This window comes from Nilaparvata lugens, chromosome X (assembly GCF_014356525.2).
Source record: "Nilaparvata lugens isolate BPH chromosome X, ASM1435652v1, whole genome shotgun sequence".
Taxonomy (NCBI): Eukaryota; Metazoa; Arthropoda; class Insecta; order Hemiptera; family Delphacidae; genus Nilaparvata; species Nilaparvata lugens.
Window position 1 is genome coordinate 24,802,393 of NC_052518.1, and position 19,726 is coordinate 24,822,118.

The window sequence follows — 19,726 nt, forward strand, 5'->3', positions numbered from 1 at the left end:
TTGGCGTGTGGCTCCGGCTTGGAGACATTGGAGCATTTTTTCATTAATTGTGGAAGATATCATAATTTGAGAATCAAGTATCTGATGAAACACATAAAAAATATTGTTAGTCCTTCAGATCAAGTGTTAGTTTTATTATCAAACCTAAATAGCGAAAAAATAAAAAACGTCTACATGTTCTGTATTGAGGCTATCGAAGAAAGATATAAGGCTATAGATAGTAATTTATCATCTGCTTGAATATATATATGTATGTATTATGCATCTTTGAGAATATTTCTAGATGTACACAGCAATTGTGCTTCTGCTTTGAAAGCACAAAAGCTCCCTGACTTAACTGACTTCATTTTGCTATCCTTGTGTTTGAAACATTTAGACACAAGAACTCGCCTTGAATTTGAGAATAAGGCTATTGACAGTAACCCATCGTATGAAGATTTAATGAAATTTCTTACAGCTAAGTGCCGCACGTACGAACTCGTACATCTTCCATTGCAATTCAAATGAACAGTAAGGTTGAAACTAAAGTTTCTCATTCATATGAAAATAAACCTAAGAGATTTTCATTAGTCGCAAATGATCAGACTCAGTCTAAGATTACTAACCTGAATGTCAAGTCTAAACCACTGTGTATTGTATGTAAATCTATGGATCATAATATCTATGTATGCAAAAAATTCTATAATATGTCTGTTGATGAACGATACAAGTTTGTTCGAGAAAATAACCTATGTCTAGCATGTTTTTCGTTTTCTCACAGAAGAGAGTTCTGCAAATCTAAAAATGTATGTAAAACTTGTTTCTCATCCAAGCATCATACATTATTGCATAATGAAAAGAGGTATTCTAGCTCATCTGAGCCTACTAATGTGCGTTCTCAGAAGGATAGCGCTCCTACATCTGGTGCTGTATGCAATACTTCTAGCCTATCAACCTCAGATACATCCTCTTGTCTGTTGGGTACCGCTAATGTCATAGTATTTGATCATTTCAATCGGCCTCACATTGCCCGAGCCATAATAGATTCAGGCTCACAGATAACAGCTGTCACTAAGGAGTTAGTGAATAAATTGAATTTGAAGACTAGCTACACTGATCGAGAACTCATCGGTATTGGCTCTAAAACTACTAAAACTCATGGTGAAGTTCATCTCACTATATCCTCGAGGCTCAAACCAGAATTTAGATTGAGTACTAAAGCCACTGTCTTATCAGTCATCACATGTAACCAACCCATGGTCTCATTGAACCCTGAAGTATTTGAACATTTTTCAAACTTGAAACTGGCTGATGATAAGTTTCACATCTCTAATAAAATTGACTTGTTATTAGGAGCTGACTCTTTTCTCCAAACGTTATCTGCTCAATCTAATGGAATTACTAAATTATATCCCAATTCGCCTGGAGCATTGAGCACAGTATTTGGGTATATTATCATTGGCAAAGTTGATTCTAATGAAGCTGTCTCAAGTGTCAATAAGACTACAAGCTTGCTCACCTATGTTGAACCAATCAACCAGTTGATTGAAAAATTTTGGGAGACTGAAGAGGTTTCAGTAGAAGTTGTAAAGAATCCTTCTCATGCATATTGCGAAAATCTCTACACAGAAACCACCACTCGGTGGTCGTCTGGTCGCTATGAAGTCGCATTGCCTTTCAAAACTAAAGATGTGTCATTGGGCGACAACCGCACCTCCTCAATTAAGAAATATACCTCACTAGAGAAAAGATTAGCATCAAACGAAAATGTTCATAAACAATATCATGATTTCATGAGACAGTACGTGGAATTAGAACACATGTCCAAAGCTTCACACTCATCTAATTATGTTATCCCGCATCACTGTGTTCAGAAAGAAGACAGTTCAACAATCAAATTAAGAGTAGTCTTTAATGCATCAGCGCCTTGTAATAATGGAACTGTTCTGAACGAATCACTTCATGTTGGGCCTAAATTACAGTATGATCTTACTCACATATTTATGAGTTTTAGAACACACAAAGTAGCCATTACATCCGACATTAAAATGATGTACAGGCAAATTTCAATCAGAAAAGAAGATAGAAAATTTCAGCACATATTCTATCATAGTTCACCCCAAGAAGAGCTGATAGAATTTGAACTCAACACAGTCACGTATGGAATGACGTCAAGCAGCTTTCTAGCTCAAAGAACACTTCTTCAATTAGCCCATGATTATGAAAATGAATTTCCATTAGCTGTCAATGCGATTCGCCAACACACATATGTTGATGATATTGTATCTGGCGCCTCCAGCCTATGTGAAGCGAAATTACTCATATCACAGCTGAATGAACTTATGTCTAAAGGAGAACTCCTATTGAGAAAATGGTCATCTAATATGCAAGAAGTAATTGAAGAATTTCCCGACGAGATGTTGGAAAACCCTCTCGCAATTTCTGATACGACTTAAAAAATAAAAGTTCTTGGTTTTCGTTGGAATCCTGCATCAGATGCTTTCTCTTACACTGTTACACCGTTCGCTGAACTGCCAACAAAACGATCCATACTATCGTATACAGCTAAATTGTTCGACCCGCTTGGACTATTATCTCCTGTAATATTCTCATTCAAATATTTTTTGAAATTACTCTGGCTATCCAACCTTGATTGGGATGAGCCGCTTGATGAAGACTTGACTAGTCAGTGGAATCGTATTTCTAATACAATGCTGATTCTCTCAAATGTTCAAATTCCTCGTCATATTGACACTACATATGTCAATATCTCATTGATAGGATTTGCCGACGCATCTGAAAAGGGTTACAGTGCTGTCTGCTATATTCATATTGCATCAAGTGATCAATTCAAATCGATGAATCTCATTATGTCAAAAACACGAGTCGCTCCTGTGAAAACACATACTATTCCTAGATTGGAATTATGTGGAGCTCTACTACTGTCAAAGTTGTATAAAGTTATTATACCTCTATTTGGAAAAAGTATCTCCAATATAAGACTGTGCTCTGACGCAAAGTTGGTGTTGAACTGGCTGAAAACGCCAGCTTACAAGCTCAAGACTTATATAAGCAATCAAGTTACACAAATACTCGAATTAACCTCTCCAGAAAACTGGTTTCATGTACCTACAGAATCGAACCCAGCTGATTTAGCCTCAAGAGGGCTTGCTGCACAAGATATTGTTGAAAACTCACTCTGGTGGAACGGACCTCCATCTTACCATGTCCAATTCAAGGATTTGCCAATCTCAAGGGTCGACAAAATTGTCGATGAGTCTGAACTGAAGCCACCAGTGTCAATTCTCACTACTACTGTAGTAAATAAACCACACGCTCTTGAATGTTTCGAGAAATACTCCAATATACACAAGGCAACACGTGTATTTGCCTATGTGTTGCGATTCATAGAAAATTGTAAGCTGAAAAAAGTAAGGGAACACAATCTTCGCAGCCATACAGCACTACGCGCTCGCGCTGCTCGCGCTGCTCGCGCTGCTCCACCTCCGCCGTCTGTTGCCGAGTGTCGTTCGGCTCTCTTGTGTATCGTGAGGTTGACACAGGCCTTCTATTTTGCGGAAACATTGAAGCTTCTCAGCAAGGGAGAAACTCCACCACAAGAACTGCTCTCTATTTCGCCTTTCGTCGATTCTTCCGGTCTTCTCAGGGTGGGCGGACGCCTCCGCAACTCCAGCCTTCCGTATGACAGCCGTCATCCACTGTTGTTGCCAAAGTTATCTCATTTAAGCACTCTGATTTGTGATCAGATTCACAGAGATAATCTTCACGTCGGACCTCGCACAACTCAGTCACTAGTGGCTCGCAAATATTGGATTATATCAGCGCGCAACCTCATAAGGAGCAGATTGCATCATTGTGTCTGTTGTACTCGCATGCGAGCTCGAAGTGCGAAGAATACGAAGTGCAGCTCACTCAAAAAACCGAGAGTGTATAAGGGCTATCTTGCATTGTTCATATGCTTAGCGGTGAAAGCTGTTCATTTGGAATATGTATCGGAGCTGACCACTGAATCGTTTCTTGCCGCTTTCGATAGATTCGCATCCCGTAGAGGCCTACCTTCTCACGTATACTCTGACAACGGATTGAGCTTCGTTGGAGCTGCTAAAAAATTATCAGATATCTCGAAATTCTTGGCTGACAGTAAGACTGACATTTTTAATGCTCTTGTACAACGTGAAGTAACCTGGCACTTCAATCCACCTAGCGCACCCAATTTCGGCGGTATTTGGGAAGCAAATATTAAATCAGCGAAAACAGTGTTGAAAATTCAAATTGGTGATAATCCAATGTCAATGGAGGAATATTTCATAGTGTTATCTCGTATTGAATCAATTATGAATAGCCGTCCTCTATTGGAGCGTTCACAGGACCCCAACGAGACTTCACCTCTGCTGACACCCGGTCACTTTCTTATCGGCCGACCGTTGCTACAAGCTGTGGAGATCCCGCTGGATACTACCACCCCCGTACGGCAGCGATGGACTCATCTACGCCGAATTGTGCAGACGTTTTGGAATCGATGGAGTACAGAATATCTACATACGCTTATGCAGCGAAACAAGTGGAAGACCCCCTCAGAATCCTTGAAAGTGGGTCACATAGTGCTTATCAAGAATACGAGTACCGCGCCCACATTGTGGCCTCTAGGCATAGTCGAACAAATATTTCCCGGACAAGACCAAGTAGTAAGAGTGGCATTGATTCGTACCGCCTGCGGCCACCTCACGCGACCTGTAAACAAACTCATAGTGTTGCCAATAGCTTAATTTGGCAACCTCTCTCTGAGAGACATTTTTTGTAAATAGAGACTGAATATTATGTGTTCACCGCTTATGTGTAAAACTCATCGTAATTAATCATGTGCATCGTCTCTTCATCAAGTTTGTGCAATACTTCGTGTGTTACCTCTCATGTGCTACAGTTTCAAAATTATTAAACTCATGCTTCGTTTGGTGGGCGGAATGTTAAGAATACTCGAGAGATAAGAAAGACAGAATTGTTCATGCAGTTCCCCTTCCCCCGCTTCACCCTCATTGCTGTTGGAGAAGGAGGCTTCTCCCTCCACAACCCCAGTCTTCAGCACTCGGCTGACCCATAAACATCTCTCATAATTATAGCTGAAAAGCTCTCGTTTTTGTTACTTCACACAGCTCATATCATACATGCTAACCAGTTCTAAATTCTTGGTCCTCCTAGCTCTCATAGAATTACCAAATATTTTTCAGTTTACTTTGAGCATTTTTCTCGGTAATTTGAGCAAAAGTCTAAATTTCTGAATTCTGTTTCAGTACTTTTTAGCTAGATGAAACAAACTTAGGTACGATTCTTCCTGCTAGGTCGCGCGCTTGTCGGTTCAGTCATCTTGCAGCCATCCCAATCAGTTGTTGGCATGTATTATGAATGCTAATTTTTGTTCTATCTGTATTTTTTCTGATTCTTGAATGAATAAAAATAAGAACTTTGGCAGAGATTTCAACTTCAATTGGATTATTAATTTTTAAATGAATTAAGGTTGTTATTAATAACAGCATCACACACACAAACATTTGATGGATTTCAGCCATCATTTTACCCATAATTACCCACTTTTCATATTCAATGGTAACTGTAGGAAAAATTTAATGTGAAATATGTGTGCAAAGTTCCTCTGCTGCACTCAAGAAGCCATAATAGTATATTTCGCACCTAGGGCCGAAAATGAGACTTTTCCGGCCTCGGACTAGAAAAGATTGAGAACCGGAAAAAACATTTTTGCCCGTGGTGCAAACGCTATTTTTCACCACACAGAGAAATAAACAATATATATATAAGAGAATAATTGTTTATTAAACACTTCCGAAAGCAAAAGTGGAAGGTCATAGCTCTAGCAAATCTACAGTAATCTGAATATCAGGAAATTGTCCAAGTATTTTTATTTTTATTATGATTTGTTTAAATAACCTAAAAGATTATTTTCAATTATGTGGGAGGTTGAGTTTATACTTTTTTATTCTTTCAAATGACAATAAGATGATATTCTTATAAATGTTTTGATTATTGAATAATAAACACAAATGATAAAAATTTTTTGATCAGCTGTTATAGCACACTTGAAATTTGACCAATCTGAATGTCAACGTCTACAATGCTTGTTGTCGTCGACTTTGGAAGTTTAGGTTAGAAGTTCTATCCTATTCTGAAAATCAAATTCGAATAGTTTATAATATTAATCTTATCTCCATTTCATTTATCCAAATGAAATGATAGTATATTATTGCAGAATACTTTATTCAATTCTAGAAGCATTAAACTGATTCCGTTTTTCATAAACTATTTGTTAAAACGTTCAGCACCATGGATATTGCCCGAGTAGTTCCAAAATTATCCACCAGGTTTCGTGTTCGTGATAAACGCAGTACTATGAGGTTTGAGGCGATTCTATTATACTCTGAAAATTAATTTTTTTTTCTTGATTTTTATAGCACCTAGTTAAAGACTAATAAGCTATTCTATTTTGACATAAATTGATAAGAATATTGTTTGTGAAGGTAAAACCCATTGGTTAAGCCTTCTATATTGGTCAAGGATTAAATAAAGATTATTTTTAGCATAAAAGGATACAGTATTCTGCCTTTGCACTTCCAATTGAACACTTTAGCACTGAACTAATTCGTGTGGCTTTCTGCGTTGCAGTCTTCTTACTCCATGCACGTTGAGCAGCTGGATTGCTTCCACGTTCACATGTTGATGAAGTCTTTTCTCATGTTTTTCTGCAAATCTTTGGATTTCACTGATGACTGTCGCCACTCCCAGGTCGCGGTGGAGATCAGAGTTCCTGATGTACCAAGGAGCGTCTACACAACTTCTGAGTACTTTGTTCTGGAAGCGCTGGATGATGTCGATATTGGATGGTCGGGTGCAGCCCCAGAGTTGAATTCCGTAGGTCCACACCGGCTTGAGAATCTGCTTGTAGAGAAGCAATTTGTTATAATTTGACAACTTTGATGTCCTCCCAAGTAGCCAGTACATTTTCTTGAATTTTATGCCAAGTTGTTCTCTTTTCTTCTTCACATGCTCCTTCCATCTAAGCTTGCCATCCAGCGTCATGCCTAGATACTTTGCAGTGTTGGAGTAGGGTACAATATTCCCATTGAGTGTTAAGGGGATATATTGAACTCTTCTGTTTGTAAAGTTGACTTGAACTGATTTTGCTTCATTCAATTTTATAAGCCAGTGTTTTGTCCAAACATTGATTCTGTTGACTGCCACCTGCAATTTCTCTGTAGAAACTTCAACAGTTTCACCAACTGATAAAACTGCTGTGTCATCAGCAAATGTTGCTACTGTTACGTTTTCGGGTTGAGGTATATCAGATGTGTATAGGAGGTACAAGAGGGGACCCAGCACACTTCCTTGAGGAACTCCAGCCCTGATTTCTCTGAGAGATGAAAAAGCATCATCTTGTTTTATCATGAAATAACGGTCTTGAAGATATGATTTCAGTATTAGACTGTATTCTGTTGGTAAGAACTGGTTCATTTTGTAGCACAATCCTGAATGCCATACTTTGTCGAAAGCCTGTGCTACATCAAGGAAAATTGCAGAGCAAATTTTCTTTTCCTCCAATGTATTTTCAATAATATTTGTTATTCTGTGCACCTGATCTATTGTACTATGTTTATCTCGAAATCCGAATTGATGGGTTGGTATTAATCCATTATCGTCCAGATAAGGCTTTAATCTTTTCAGTAGAAGTTTCTCAAATAATTTTGATATTACTGGAAGTAGTGAAATTGGCCTATACGAGGTTTCATCATGTGGTGGCTTTCCAGGTTTTGGTATCATGATGACATCGGCTACCTTCCAGAAACTTGGCACATATTTCAATCGGAATGAAGCGTTGAAGAGATGGCATAGCTTCACAATTGCTTTTCTTGGGAGCTCCTGTAGAATCTCTCCAGTTATTAAGTCGAAACCTGGCGTTTTCTTTCTGCTCAAATTTTTAATCTCATATTCTACCTCCCTTGGCGATGTTGGAGTGATAACTCCTGCTCCAAGATAATGAGGATTCTCATCTATAATTGTTTCCTCATGAGGTGAGAAAACCTTTTCCAGATGATCAGCGAACAAATCGGCTTTCTCTTTATTGCTCCTTGCCCAGCAATCTTGATTCTTCCTTATCGGTGTAACTTGTTCAAGAGGTCTCTTCAGTTTCCTGGTTGATCTCCATAATGAAAAATTTGTAGTAGACTCATTGGTTAACTCTTCTAAGTATTTATTGATATCATGTTGTTTCACATCCTGTATCATCTTTCTCAGTTCATTAGTAATTCTATTAAGTTCTGTTTTAATTCTTGGATTTCTTGTTGATTGCCATGATCTTCTTGTTCTTCTTCTTTTTTCTATCAACTCTCTTACCGCTACAGGATAGCAATTACCTTTGAAAATCCTGCTTTGAAGTAGTGGTGTATTTTCCCAGGCACATTGTTGGATATTGATTACAAACTCCTGGACTTCAGTTTCTAGTTCATCTATAGTTTGCAGAGATGTGTTCAAGTCTATTCTAGAGTCTATCATATTTTTAAAAGTTTCTAAATCTGTGTACCTGTTGATGAGTCTAGGTGGCATTTCTTTTTTAACAGCTGCACTGTGCATTGTCAAAACTATTGGCGAATGGTCAGAGTTGAGATCAAATTTTTCTTCAACTTCAACACAGTTTGGTGAAATATTTTTTGTGATGAAAAAATCTATCAGGTCTGGAATTTTTGTTTTGTCTGTTGGCCAGTAAGTTGGTTTCCTTGTTGAGTGAACATCGCAGTGGTATTCATTAACAGCCAGTAATAGCTCCTTTCCTTTAGTTGTGGTCAGTCGGGACCCCCATTGTGTATTCTTTGAATTGAAGTCTCCTCCGATGATAAATTTCCCTGTGACGTTGCTTAGGAAATCAATATATTCTATCTTCTTCAAATTAAATCGTGGTGGACAGTAGACGGCTCCAATTGTGATCGTACCAGATGGTCTACCGATAAGTTTGACTTTGATTGAAATCGACTGGAACTCCTGCAATTCTATCTTCTTGAACTCGTGATGGTTTAGCTCTTCTCTTACAATAACCGCACTTCCGCCTCTAGCGCTGTTGTTGGGATGTATGGCATGGTACGTTTTGTACCCTCTAATTTTAAAGTAGGATTCTTTGGTGAAATGAGTTTCGGAAATGAGACAGGCATCTATTTTATGCTCAATTAGAATTGCTAATAGATCATCTTTGTGCTGTAGTAATCCATTAGCATTCCAAGTCATAATTTTGAATCTATTTTCCATGCTTCTTGTGAATGACTTCTGGAACTGAAATATTTTCCAGTTTTTCTAACCTACTTAGAATTGATTTATTGAGGCCTTCTTGCACAACTAGTTTCTCAAGAATCAATATAAGTTGAGTTGTAATGCTCAGTTCCAAATCTTTACTCAAGTTGTAATCTTGAAGACTTGACTTTTCGTTACTGTTGATAGGTACTTTATTTTTCAGCTTATCAGCATAACTCTGGTTCTCCTTAACTCTACTGTCATTTATTACAGCTCTCTGTGGCACAATAGGATCGTTTCTTTTGTTGACTGACGAAATAGATTTTATTGCTTTTTTCTTATTTCGAAGTGCCTGCAACTCTTGTGCTACAACACATCCTCTATAATTAGCAGGGTGCTCCATCCCACAATTGTAGCATTTAGGCTTAACTTCTTTACTCTTAGTACAGTTGATAGTGATGTGGGGACCAGCGCATTTCACGCACCTAGGCTCCTTCTGGCAGTATTTTTTAGTGTGTCCCCAGGTTTGACAATTTTTACATTGCGGTAGAAATTTCGATTTTTTCAGGGGGACTACTTCAACCTTCATACCCATAATTACACATATTTCATAAATTCTATTTATGCTCTCTGTGTTTTCAAAAGTTAACATGAATATTGGGAGTGGTTCTTTTGTTTTCCATTTAAGAAATTTAGTCTAGCTAACGCTGATAATCTAGTTTGAAGCTGTTCAAGTTGAATTTTAAGTTCAGAACTTATTTTTTCTGATTGCTGGAATTTCGTATTAGCTTCGTTCCAAGCTTTAAATAAAAATTTTTCGCATTCTGATTGAATTTTATCAGTTCGAACCTTGTAGGAGACAGGTTTATTTTCTTCAGTTATAGTAATAATAGCCGTATTATCGTCACCGTTCATAGTTACGATAGTTCAGTTCTCACAATAGAATTTCCGATTCAGCACTCACCGAAGCAGCAATATCCGAACTCGGCTACAGTCATAGTTGCTGCCAACGCGCGCGCGCACGCACACACACACTCACTCACAATTCGGCAATGCCGTTTTCACTGACACAACAGTTTGATGGTATACTTTTAGAATAATTACATGAATTTCACAAAACACGTCTACTCGCTTCGGCTTCTGAAAGCTGACTGTATTTCATTCATCCAAATAAAATGATAGTATTTCTTAATGCAAAATACTTTATTCAATTCTAGAAGCATAAACTGATTCATAAACTATTTCGTAAACCCTTTCACATCAAATCAGAATCAGCTGACTTCAAGGTTATCTTACAGCCCTAGGGCCGTAAAAATTTTACCGGCCTGGTCAGAAAACAATCACTTTCGGCCTCCATATGATGCATGAAAACCAGCTCATTACATCCAAGTGGGGCGAAAACGTTTCTTTCGGTGCAGCAAACTGTCACTTTGCGCACTAATTGCACAAATAACTATTTTAAATCTTTGAAAACCATCGTTTTTCTGCCTACTGAATCATTCTATCTCCCTCTCAGTATTCCTTTATTAACTTATTGAATTGTTAAATAAACTTTATTGTCGCCAGTTCTATCCTTATCATAATGTAAGTCTAGACTGAAAATTTTGGGCGCATATAACCGGAATCCACATAGCTATATTGATAACATTCTATGAATATCTTAGCTTTGTGAGAGGAGAAAGGAGGTTTGCGCTGAACGTTTTTAGTCTAGATATAATATAATGATCATAAAAGATTACTATCTTGGGAGAGAATTTGTGAAAATAATTTTCTTTTCAAATAAAGCAACAAAATAATTCAAATAATTTATTAAGTACATTTGAACTAATAATTGAGACTGGGTTATTGGATTAATCTATTCTATTCAATGCCGTAGGATAATGCATTACAATCATGAGAAATCTCTCAATAATTGGTGATGATTCAGATTATTTCAAGTTCATTCAACATGTGAATAATAATAATAATAATAATATTATGATAGTGATAGTACAATAAAAATATAAAAGAATTAGGCGTAATAAGAATAAAGTATTACAAAAACAGTTTCAAAATAGCAGAACTAAAAATACTAGCAAAAAGCAGAAGGTAACATGAGAGTAGTAAAAATTTATAGTCAAACGCTCTGTTTGAGAAAATTCTAAAGATGTGAATGAAAATACTATTTGATGTTGAATATTTTATAAAATGATTTCATCAATATGTGGTATACATCTACCAAAGTTACTGATATCTTTTTTCCTGTAATAGATCTATATTTCTTTTATACAATGCATAACAATCAATAACGTTAAAAAGATGTCTCGTATTCCACAAGAGTGAGGCAAGCGTCGTTAGATGGTCTTTTCTACAGAGTGATGTGTGTTGACATCTCATAATAATATATTCACATTTAATTTTTAATATTTCAACTACCTCAACTATCCAAGATAAGAATAACATAAATAAGAGTATGGAGTCGCATTGGTTAGTTAAATCTGCTTACACAGAAACAAACATAAAGATACTAAAGTGGATTAGTCAGGGATAAAAAATAACATGAAATTAATAGTTGAAAGTGGGGAATGCAGTCAGCATCTCAGAATAAAATACCACTCATACTAGCCAGAGCACGGCCTCCTCATCTGCCAGATATCTGTCCCCCTTCCCCTCACAAAGTGCTATCAGTAGCTATCTTGCTTGGATCAGGCACATGCGCTTCATTTTCCACTGCCTGAGAGATCCAGACTATTCCTGCACTGTGCAGTCACAGAACCCAGGCTAGTAGGAAGAAGCCACACTGGTTTCCTTGATTTCAGGTGCAACGCAGTTGGAGAATCTTGTATATCCTCATGCAGTGCTGACATCCCACCTACTGAAAATTACCATCTCCTCAGCTTTGGTGGTGATATGTGGCTGAAAACTGGGAGCCAATTGGTATTTCAGTATGCACTGACAACCAGTGGCCATACGCATTGCACTATTCAGAAATTTATCAATCATATGTGGGTGGCAACTTCTCATCGAGACCCATACTCTGCAGTATTATAGACAAGTGTAAAAGCAACAGTTCAATTGCTCCAGGATGATCGAGATAGCTTCTGCAACAAATTCACCCTGGATATTTTATTTTTGACTTTTGCCGAGTGCTCACAAAAAGTGAGAGTGCTGTCCAGGGTGATCCTCAGGTAGGTTGGATGGAGGATTGCTTGATGTCTGTACCACAGAAATTCACTGTACTTGGGCATTTTGGAGCTGCTTCAAAAATGGAATGATGTGAAGCTTTAATTTGGTTTGAAACTCGAGTAGGTACTGCATATGGTTGTCCTAAATCAACATTAACTTATAAAATTGATTATTTGGAATATCTGATGTGTATATTATCATAGAGAAAAAATTGTATAAGCATAGCTATAGCTTATGCAATCTTTTCTCTATAGTATTTATTATGTTGAACAGCACTGGAATGCCAGTTATAAAATAATCATTATTTTATATGAGACATGACTCTTATCCTACCTTCGGGAACAATTTTCATCAGTAAAAATTCGTAAATAATCTCTAGAAAATTTCTACATAATTCCTAGCTATAATGTGTTACACGTTTCTATTTGAAAATGAAAAAATCTAATTATTGACTGTTAAACTGTAAACCAATAAAAATGTAAGTATCAATCTTATCACAACTGCCGTGTCTGTCGAAATTCACCCAGAATATGTTCTTAATTTGTTGTCAAAAAAATCTGCTACCACTATTAGTATATTTGTAAATATTCATCAGTAATGAAGATATAATTTTATTTGCTCCAGGCAATAGATGGATGGATAATGGATGATTATTGATGATGGATCTTACAATACTGAATAATAACAAACTATAACTGTCTCAAAAACTCGCGAACATGATAAAGACAACATAAATCAGAGACTAACTAGGGATTTGATGAACAATGAATCTAATTCGATATATTACAATTATATTCGACATGGAAACTCAAATTGAATGTTATGAGAACTGAGAAGTAAGGAGTATTATCATAATTATGTCAACACACACGACAGTAAAAATCAGTAAAAGTAAAAAGGCTCAAAGAAATACGTGCTTGAAACGATCCATATAAGGCACCATCTGCAACAAATGCGGTTATTCAAATTTGATGCGATAAGTTTCAATCCAAAAATATTTTTTCGTTAAAAGTGAATTTATTTTATGAGGAAATACCAACTCAGAATAACAGTATGTCTTGAGGCCATTTCACACCACCGTATCGTAGTTTAAAATCAAATCAAATTTATTGCCAAATCAATAGAAATTTACAAAAATGGAAACCATAATTAATTTTCATAAATTGATAAGTTCACAAACAAAATTGCAAAGGCTTTCATTGAAACTGAATAATAATAATAATATAATAATTAATATTGGCGTTGCCGTCGTATCTCCTAATATTAAATGTACGCTACGCCCCTTTTAAATGGACAGAGTGATATGAAATGACATTGGGGAGATACGTCGGCTACGTATTTAAAAAGATGTATTTCAAGCTACGCTACGGCGGTGTGTGATGTCCTTTACAAGTTAAAACCCTCTATGAAAGTAAAAATTGTTGTACACTCAATATATTCATCAGGTACAGTAAGAAAAAAATAATACTGGATTTTCAAACAAATATAGTACACATGAATATAATATGAAACCGAACAAATCTAACTGATACTGGTACAGGTACCAGTCTGTGATATGCATAGCCTGAAAGTCTAAACTATAAAATTTATCTTTAATTTATCTTTATAATTATATTTAAAAATGAAGAGATGGTTCTAATGCCTTCATAATTAGGGTAACCTTGATCTTGTAAAAGTTTGGGAAACTATATTTTTTAATTTGATTATGGAAGGTTATAAAATTGTTATTTTAGATTATGATACTGATAAAATTTAATGATTTAAGATAATTAAGAATTTTTATAACATTGATTCGTTTTGATGAAAATAAATTTCCACAGTACAATCTATAAAAGGTTTTGAAGTATAGAAAATTATGAGATTGCAGTTTATTCTCATGTAATACCAAATCTAGTGTATTGATGCTTCTCTATAAAATACATTAATTTCGTAATCGATCACTAACACCATACAATCAAGTAATATTTAAATGTTATTTATTTTGGTTTCCTGTATCAGTCTAATCAAATTGACATGTTCTACGAGGTATTTTTTTTGTAATTACTAATCGAAAATGTAAAGTTGAAATTCTGATAAATGGTGAAATACAAATGATTAATCTTATTTCAATTGAAGTTCATATATAAACTATAAAAAGTAACTAAAAATAAATAATCAGAAAGATAAATCTAAATAATATTAGGCTCAAAAATAAGTAGTTTTCGCGAACAAAGAATGGAATGTTAAATGATAGTTTTAAATACAAGGAATGTTAAAGATATCCATTCTGAAAATTACCTAACATAATCAATATTCTGTGATTGTTAAACTTTGCTGAACATTTATTATTAAATTGGAACAATGAAAATAGATGAATAGAGTAGCCTCTTACTGATGCAATGAAATACTTTGAATATGCAAGCAAACTCGATGATTTGAAAAAAGAGAAGAAAACTAAAACAAGGGGGTAGGCTGATAAATAACGCACATGCTAGTAAAACTAACTCAGAAAACTACACACATAATTGTTGAAGTATGAGGTTTTGTTCTGGTAAGGTAATATGAACAGAGAATTTAAACAGCGCGCGATTAGTGAATCTTCAGGAACTGCGGTATAGAAACAAAATTATACAATAATTGTCGATAATACATTGTTGTTTTAAGATAACCGATCCCTTACTATGCCACCAGGAGTGCTTCTGAAATTAATTTAGTTCGTATTTCACTAGCATATATTATGCATTATTTATCATCACCTCCTTGTAATAATTACATTGTAAGCAACTCACTAGGCCTATAATGAGATTCATGATATGAAGTCACCACCTGATTTACATTGATGTTGCTATCTTTGTCTATCATTAGACAAATCAGATAGCTCTATCCTTTTCTACCTCTGGACTGTGGCCAGATTTCTTTTAGACCATCTAGAAATATAAGGAATTACCAAAATATTTAATCTCATTTATGAAAATTTATTAGCAAATCATTGAAAGATATATTTTCTTGACAAATAACATATAATTGATAACTATTAGCACAACCAATCAATAGTACAGGGTGTTTGGAGAAGAACTCCCTAGTTTTAATGTGTCATGAAATCTGTAAAAAGTGATATAGAATATTCTAGTTTGTGGTATTTGATTCAGCAACTGTCCAAGTTTTGTGCCCCTGCAGTTGCAGACCCACCAACAAAATGGCGCCCTCCTCATTACAATAACCATGTGCGCGCGGCACGAGACACTTGCTTTCCGGGAAGGTGGATAGGAAGAGCTGGCCCAATTGCTTGGCCACCACGGAGCCCGAACTTAACCCCTCTGGACTTTTCCTTTTGGGGCACATAACAAATGTTGTGTACAGTGGAAAAATGCAAGACATAAACCATTTACGGGAAAGAATCATCACGACGGTTGGGACAGCTACACCTAATATGTTGGTGAATACATGGCGAGAACTTGAATATCGTCTCGACGTGTGCAGGGCAACAAATGGGTCCCATTTTGAAGTGTACTGATGTGAAACAAAACTTGAAGATTCTCTCATTCATTGTATGTACTTGTTGATGTAGTTTTTCATCAATTTACACATTAAATTTATACCTAAAACTAGGGAGTTATTCTTCAAACACCCTGTATATCAGATATCGTAATCAGATACCCACTATAGAAGGCAGAGGTAACGCAGATAATCGGCAACCCTTGTAGTCCTATCATTTCGACTGACTTAATAATGTGAATCCCACAATGTGTCAAGTACTATAGTAATAATAAATATATATGTTTGTGCATAGGTACAAGGGAAATCAGGCACTCCAAATATCAATATCACTTCTAATATAAATTAGGAACTCCTAATAATAATTCTAAACTACTATTGATGTTAAGGCTTTAAGTAATCCTGATTAGTGATGTATCCAAGTTAATCAACGTTAAACCTCATTATTTCAGTATTGAACTATTGAAATCTTTCACTGTTATGTACTAAAATTATTGAATGCTGACCCTGATAATTATTATGTAAGTTTCAATTATTGACTACAGATGTAAGGTTGCCAAACCATCCTTGATAATAAATTTAACGAAACGATTGAACTCTAATTACCAAATCTGTAAGTTTCTTTTAGGGTATTCAATTTCATCAATGGAATCAGCATTTAATCACCTGCAATAATTGAAAATAAATTATTCTTTAGTTGACGGAGGCTAACAAATAGCTCTCCAGAGAATAATGTGATCACATAAATAAATAGAAATAGAATAATTCATAAGGTTCTTAGAAGTAATTCGTTTCAAATTTTTGTATCAAAACCCAATAAATACTGCCACCGTCAATACATGAAACAAATGTTAGTCATAAATATCATGAAAATAATTAATAAATGGTTCTGATATGATCTACGAATAATTCTATAAAAATAGCTACTGTTCACTAACTGGACAAATATTCGAATTGCACTTGCCAAAAATATGTGATACTGTACTGATAATATTACTACAAATATAAATTTGTCATAGGAGCATGTTGCTCTGTATATAATTAGTAGACTAGCTCATATAATACTATAGCAATATTTAAAATTGTAATAAATAAAATAATACCAAAATAACAATACTAGAATTATTCAACAAGCATAAACATTTCAACAGATAACGGTTAGTTAGAATTGCGATGTACTTGGCTGGCTCTTTGGTTTACACATCTTTTCGCTGGATATTTTCCTCCCTTTATTCAGCTCCATGAGAGATGAATGAATCTGGAAATGTAGTCTCGATTCTAACGAATATCCCGTATAATTTTTCCTGTAGAACAATAAAAATACAATTTTCAACTCACTTATTTCGAACACAACCAAACTCATTCGTACATGGTTGAATTTAAGAGTAACCTCGTTATTGTATGGATCCTGACTATCTCTTGGTTTATTAAGATTCGTTTTATTGGGGTTCGACATAAATCAAACTGAGTCGCATAGAGATTTATGTAACGGTTAAAAATTTCAATTGAATAATCCTATAAAATTGAACATATTGATGACTTATTTTCTGAAAAATTAATACAATAGAATACAAACCTAAGTTATTCTCATGATTAAATTCATATGTTGGGCAGTAAAAAAATTTGTTGAGAAAATTTACCCTCTCCACTATGGCAAGCAATGTACTGAAGTAGGTTTAAAATGTTTGTAGGAGGGTTTTTGTTCTTTATAATAATCTCATGAAAGTTTGAAGTCATTAAAGTCTGGTCATTCGTTTTTAATGAGTTTTGTCTGGAACATGAATTCAATTTGTGAAATAAATATCTATGTAGTAGACAAATTTGTTCAAGATTATTTTTTGTGAAATTTATTGTGAACGAATAAAGCGAAGTTTGAAATTCTCCTTATCAAACATTAATTGCAATATGATGACAAATTTATATCCATATTCTGATAATCAAGAATCTAAATTTTTCTTTCTCAGGTTTGGGGGGGGATCCATCTGTTGAAAGCTATCACAATTTTTGGATCTAGATGTCATTTAAGCTCCAACAAATCAAACAGATTTTTTCTCAATTAGCAACACACAAACCAATAAGAGCTTTGGACGTTTCCACTACAGCTCTCCAGGCTTCTCGATCCTCTGCCAGTCTTTAGTGTTTTTAACTACCATTGCTCTCAAAGTGAACTACTATATTTGCAATACTCATATTTTGTTTATTTGACTATGTACTGTAATGCTGTTTAGTGCAATGGGTCTATCACATCATAATAATTTTTTTTTTCAAATTCAAATTCAATTCAATTTATTAAAAACACACAAAACAAGACAAAACAAAATTACAAAGATTTACGAAACAAATAAAACACAATAAAATGTTACAAATATAAAGAAACATGGGCTTAGTGTTTGGGTGTGTTGGAGAAGAGAAAAAAAAGAGAGGAAGATACCTAGCCAACTATGGTTTCCCATGTAATAGGCAGGCAAAGAAGAGAAGAGAAGTAATGAGGAAAAAAGGAAGGGAGAAATGGGGGGAAGGAAGAAAACAGAGGAATAGGTACTCAAAATAAAGGTAAGCGAGTCCACTGAAAAATGAAAAAACTAATGAAAAAAAAAATGCTGGAGCAGAAATCTCGAGTCATATATCTAAATGGAAGAAGAAATTACTGTATGTCCAGTTTTTTATATCCAGTTTAATTTTTCCGCTGATCTTATTGTCCATGAGAAAGTGATTTGGAATGATGTTTATTATTTTAGTACCTATGTAAATTATTTGCCTCCTTATACATTCAATATTAGTGTTATAGGTTACATATTTGTTAGCAGTGGCCCTTAGATTATAATAATTAAGAGTAGAGTTTATTGTGAGAGGAAAATCGGATCTATATTTTATTAAGTACTCAATTACGGTTTTTATGTATAATTGACGTATAGTCATGACCTCAAAATCACTAAAAACCATATCCGTTGGATAGAGCCTGGGTTTGCTTAATATAGTTTTAATTATCAGTTTTTGTGCTACAAATAATTCAGCAATATGACAGTTGAAACAGCCTCCCCAAACAACTATGCCATACTGCAGAATTGACTTGACTAGAGCATGATACATCATTTTCAGGTGGTTCTTATTAAGAATTCTGTTAACTTGGTAAAATTTAAAAGATAAATATCTAATTTTTCTACATATGTATTTAATATGAACATCCCATTTAAGGTTTTCATCAATTATGATTCCCAAATACTTAGTATTATTGATTTTATTAATGGTGGGACAATCACAATTACCCAAGTTTAAATTGCACTGAGAATGGAGTCTCAAATCTTGATTCTCGTTAGGCTGCCCTACTCTATTTGCAGAGAAAGTTATGTAATTAGTTTTTTCAATATTTAAACTTAAGGTATTCTTATCTAACCACTTCTTAATTAAAAGCATATTATTTTCAGCTATAGTATGAACTTCATTCCAAGAATTATCGTGAAAAATAGCTGCAGTATCATCTGCAAAGGATATCACAGTTGAGTTTAGAAGTCTTAAATTTAAAAAGTCATTCACATAGAGTATGAAAAGGATGGGAGAAAGTACAGTACCTTGAGGAAGACCATAAGAAGTTAAGTTAGTTACACTAGATTGATCATTTATGGTTAGGGACTGGGTTCTATTACTCAGATAGCTTTTGAACAATTTAAGCGAGACTCCTCTGAAACCATAGGACTCCAGTTTATTGAACAAAGTATTATGAGGCATTGTATCAAAAGCTTTGCGTATATCCAGGAAGACCGCAATAGTTTTCTTATTGGAGTTTATTTTATCAGATAAAGTATTG

At 35.1% G+C, this 19,726-nt stretch overlaps 2 protein-coding genes across 4 annotated transcripts in view; one reads left to right on the plus strand and one right to left on the minus strand.

The window, feature by feature from the left end:
- Positions 1-2,849: 2,849 nt before the first annotated feature.
- On the plus strand, positions 2,850-4,766 carry LOC111046453. Its single transcript, XM_022332008.2, has one exon. The coding sequence runs from the start codon at positions 2,850-2,852 to the stop codon at positions 4,764-4,766; it is 1,917 nt and encodes a 638-aa protein (XP_022187700.2).
- A 6,309-nt stretch (positions 4,767-11,075) lies between these two features.
- The window catches only part of LOC111046456 (tetratricopeptide repeat protein 39B), a 50,293-nt gene continuing 41,642 nt past the window's right edge, over positions 11,076-19,726 (minus strand). For all 3 annotated transcript variants that reach the window (XM_022332010.2, XM_039443057.1, XM_022332012.2), the window contains one exon: positions 11,076-17,225. In XM_022332010.2, the coding sequence (XP_022187702.1) occupies positions 17,084-17,225 (142 nt within the window). In that variant the 3' untranslated portion in view covers positions 11,076-17,083. The remainder of the gene's footprint in view (positions 17,226-19,726) is intronic.